Source organism: Garra rufa, chromosome 13 (assembly GCF_049309525.1).
Source record: "Garra rufa chromosome 13, GarRuf1.0, whole genome shotgun sequence".
Classification (NCBI taxonomy): domain Eukaryota; kingdom Metazoa; phylum Chordata; class Actinopteri; order Cypriniformes; family Cyprinidae; genus Garra; species Garra rufa.
In genome coordinates this window covers 45,942,498-45,947,497 of record NC_133373.1, presented here as the reverse complement: position 1 = coordinate 45,947,497, position 5,000 = coordinate 45,942,498, and the positions used below count along the sequence as shown (strand labels likewise).

General features: G+C 23.2%; 1 protein-coding gene across 1 annotated transcript in view; it reads left to right on the top strand.

The window, feature by feature from the left end:
* The window catches only part of fig4b (FIG4 phosphoinositide 5-phosphatase b), a 22,349-nt gene extending 18,207 nt beyond the window's left edge, over positions 1-4,142 (top strand). Inside the window, exons 7-9 of the mRNA XM_073852859.1 lie at positions 1,981-2,081; positions 3,886-4,048; positions 4,099-4,142. Coding sequence (XP_073708960.1) covers positions 1,981-2,081; positions 3,886-4,048; positions 4,099-4,142 — 308 coding nt within the window. The remainder of the gene's footprint in view (positions 1-1,980; positions 2,082-3,885; positions 4,049-4,098) is intronic.
* The last annotated feature ends 858 nt before the right edge of the window (positions 4,143-5,000 follow it).

The window sequence follows — 5,000 nt, the reverse complement described above, 5'->3', positions numbered from 1 at the left end:
GAAATCAAAGTTAACTTTGAAGTATGTTCTTTATTAAGTACAGGACGTATGCAAACACAGCCTTCACTCTCTTTAAAATCAGTCTTTGAAATCATACAAAATGTGGAGAATCAATACCTACTTCCAGAAATTTATTTTATTTTTCATTTATTTTATTTTATTTTTTAACTTTACTTTTTTTATATATTTTTTTATTTTCATTATTTCTCATTTATTTTTATTTTTTTATCTTTGATTTTCTGAGCTAAAAACATACCTCCTTGTCTAAATATAAGCACTTATCTGCCATACATTATGCCAAAAGTAGTATGTCACACTTGCAGTAAGTTCTTACAGAAAGTATGCAAACACAGCCAAATGTTGAGAACATCTTTTTTATTGTAATTATTTATTTATTTTAAATTTTTTATATTTATTTTTAATTTATATATATAAATATTTTACCCTTCTAAAAATACAATTTAAAAAACCTATTTATTGTATTTTTCACAAATATTAATTTAATTTTCAGTGCCTTTAATGTTTTTAAATTATTTTAAATATTGATTTTTTTTTCGTATTTTTTATTCTTCATTATTTTTAATGATTTGTTTTGATCATTTTATTGTGTTTTATTACTTAAATTACATTCATTATTATTTTATATATTATATATTTGAGATTTTTGTTTTGTTCATTTATATATTTTTATATCGTGTTTTTTTATTATTATTGCCTTCTGCACAATATAGATTGTTTTATTTTGTTCATTTGTTTTATTTTTAATATTTCTTTACTCTTCTGCAAAATACAGAAACCTACTTATTTTATTTTTCATTTTTTAGTTTGTACCCACATTTTATTTTATTTATTAAATTGTATATATTGTATGCGTTTAATTTTTTTTAATTCTTCATTATTTGTCATGATTTATTTTATTTTTTAATCATTTTATTGTGTTTTATTACTTGTTATATTTATTTAAATAAAATTTTTTTAATTACATTTATTATTATTTTATATATTTATATATTATATATTTTATAGAAATCATGTTTTTTTGTTAATTTATATATTTTTATATCGTTTTTTTATTATTATTGCCTTCTGCACAATATAGGTTGTTTTATTTTGTTATTTTGTTTTATTTTTAATATATCTTTACTCTTCTGCAAGATACAGAAACCTACTTATTTTATTTTTCATTTTTTAGTTTGTACCCACATTTTATTTTATTTATTAAATTGTATATATTGTATGCGTTTAATTTTTTTTTTAATAATTGTACTTTTCATTGTAATTTCTTTATTTTCAGAATCCTTCTGAAAAATGCCATTTAAAAAACCTATTTATTTTATTTTTCATAAATATTTTTAATTTGCTTTTAATGTTTTTAAATAATTTTAAATAGATTTTTACCCATATTTTTTATTCTTCATTATTTGTCATGATTTATTTTATTTTTTAATCATTTTATTGTGTTTTATTACTTGTTATATTTATTTAAATTAAATTTTTTTAATTACATTTATTATTATTTTATATATTTATATATTATATATTTTATAGAAATCATGTTTTTGTTTTGTTAATTTATACATTTATATATTTATATTTTATGTTAATATTGCCTTCTGTAGAATTTAGATTGTTTTGTTAGTTTGTTTTATTTTTTATATTTTTTATTCTTCTGCAAAATATATTTTTATATATAAAATTTTCATTTTTTAGTTAGTACCCTTTTTGTACCCATATTTTATTTTTATTTTATTTATTAAATTGTACATTTGTATTGTATGTGTTTTATAACATTTTTCTTAATAATTTTACTTTTTATTGTAGTTTATTTATTTTCAGAATCCTTCTGAAAAATACCATTTAAAAAAAACTATTTATTTTTTTATTTTTTCATTTTCATTTAAAATGACGTCATATATTTCTTGTGTAATGGTTTATTTGGTATGAACTGGTTTGGTGGTGTTCTTTAACGCTGATGTTCAGAGTTGTTGATCTACGGTCGTCCGGTGTACGTCACACTCATCGCCCGGCGCTCCAGCCGTTTTGCAGGGACGCGTTTCCTCAAGCGAGGAGCGAACTGTGAGGTACACGCTTGTTCACACACTCCTGACGGACGGACCATGTGCTCTTTTGTACGGCGTTGGTCACACGTAACCCGTCCGGCACGAGCCGTGCTTCTGCTGTATTTATCTGTGTGTTCAGGTGCGATTATGTCACGCTCATTAAAGCTTCACTAAGCTCTCTGTGATGCTTTATGATGCTGAAGATGCTTTGAAAAACTGCACAGCGACACATTTCAGATACTCATTGAACTATTAGTTCTGTCAAATCACTAGGTTGTCCAAAAGCTCAAATACAGCATTATTTTAATTTTATAGCCTTCTGCAAAATATTGTTTTATTTTATTTTATTTCTTTATTTTGGGGTCAGCAAGATTTTTTTTTAATTAGTACAGAAAGTTTTTATCAAAAAAAAAAATCAAAAACTACTTTTAACATTTCATTTTAGTAACTAAAAAATATATATAACATTTTTTATTAGATTTTTTTTTATTTTTAACAGAGAAAACATTACCCCGTGTTTGAATGTGTGTACTTCTAATAAATTAATTCAAAATTTTACTTTTTTACATTTTGTACCCTTCTGCAAAATGCATTTTATTTTATTTTTTATTTTAATTTATTTTATTTTTTATTTTTTATTTTTTTATTATTTTGAGGTCAGTAAGATTTTTTTTTCGCTTCAGTACAGAAAGTATGCCAACACAGCCATCAGAGTCTTTATTAAAAAAAAAAATCAAAACCTACTTTTTACATTTAATTTTAGTAAATAAAAAAAAATATATATTACATTTTTTTTTATTTATCTTTGATTTTTAACACAGAAATCATACCCCATGTTTGAATATGTGTACTTCTCGTAATAATTTCATTCAAAATTTAACTTTTTTACATTTTGTACCCTTCTGCAAAATGCATTTTATTTTATTTTATTTTATTTTTTACTTTTTTACACATTTCATTTTAGTAAATAAAAAAAAAGAATTTTAATTTTTCCATTTTTTAAAATCTTTTTTTAAAACATACCCCATGTCTGAATGTGTACTTCTCTTAATAATTTCATTTAAAATTTTACTTAATGTTATTAATTAATTTATAATTTTTTACATGTTGTACCCTTCTGCAAAATACAGTTTAATATTTATTTTAAAACCTACTTTTTACATTTCATTTAATATATATATATATATATTAAATGAAATGTAAAAAATTAGGTATATATATATATTTATATATATTTATATATATTTTTTTTACATTTTGTTCTCTTCTGCAAAATACAGTTTAATATTTTCTTTATTTATTTTTGTGTATTTTCATGTATTTTTGGTTATTTTAGTTTAAAGTTTTAGGGTCAGTAAGATTTTTTTTCCCCTATTTAGTACAGAAAGTATGCAAACACAACCATCAGAGCCTTTATCAAAAAACCCTACTTTTTACAATTAATTTTAGTAAATAAACCAAAAAAAAAAGTTTTTATTTTATTTATTCTTTTTATTTATCTTTGATTTTTGTCTGAATATGTGTACTTCTCGTAATAATTTCATTTAAATTTTAACAATGTTTTTTTATTTTATTTTATTTTATTTTTTTACACTTTATTTAATTTTTTATTTCTTTATTTAAAAAAAAACTACTTTTACATTTTATTTTAATAAGTAAAAAAACAAACTTTTTTATATATTATTTTAAATATAGTTAAAACCTACTTTTTTTTTTTTTTTAAGTTTTATTTTATTTTTGAATTTCAGAGCTAAAAAAAAGTGTATTTCTCTACTAAATACTATGCAAAAAGCAGTATGTCAGATGATTGTGCTGATATTTTCAGGGCGACGTGGCGAACGAGGTGGAGACGGAGCAGATCATCCACGACGCGTCGGTCATGTCGCTGACGGCGGGCAGTTCCTCCTCCTGTGTTCAGGTCAGAGGTTCGGTTCCTCTATACTGGTCCCAGGACATCTCCACCATGATGCCTAAACCACCCATACGCTGTAAGAAACACTTTCTGTTTATGACCTCACCACTACTTCCTGTTTATTAGCTCAAAGTGCAGCCTTCACCCTCCTTCAGGACAGGGAGGGATGATTTCTAAAAACACATTTACCTGCTTAAAGGTTTTGTTTGGTTAGTTTTTTTAGGTGCTCAAAGCACCGGACATGAATGATTTTACAGCTTGTTTAAATGTGCAATATTAGGTTTGAACATTTCAAAGGTGTGTTCTGAATAAAAACATCTAGTCAGACCCTGAAATGGCAGATTTTGCATATGGATGTCTTCATGATGGTGGTTTATATAGATGAACTGTCTCTGACCCCAAAGTCAGACAAAACAAAGTCTGCGGCCATTTCACGCTGATGCACATCCATGTCAGGATTGTTGATTTGTAAAACTAGAGCCATCTAGTTTTACAGTTGCTTTCCACGTGCAATTCTGCAAAATACAGCGGAAACCTACATTTGTGATAACATTTTATTTTGTTATTTTCATTCTTTTTTCTTATGTTTCCTGTATATTTTTGTACCCTTCTGAAAATTTTTCTGGAAATTTCAGAAATAAAGGAAATAAAATAAGTAGTTTTGAACTATTTTTCAGAAGTGTACAAAAATTAATATATTTATTTATTTATTTATTTATTTATTTATTTATTTACTTGCCTTCTGCAAAATACTGCTAAATCCAACCTCTGCTGGTATTGCATGGCTTCTAGATTTTTTAATTATATTTTTTATTAGAACTGTTTATTATTATTTTTTGTACCTTTCTTAAAAATACAGATAAAACTAACAATTTTATTGTTTTTTAATATTTATTTTCTTTTGTACCCTTCGCTAAATATTTTATTTTATTTTTATTTTTATTTATTATTTTTATTTTTATTTTTATTATTTTATTTTATTTTATTTTATTTTATTTTATTTTATTTTATTTTATTTTATTTTATTT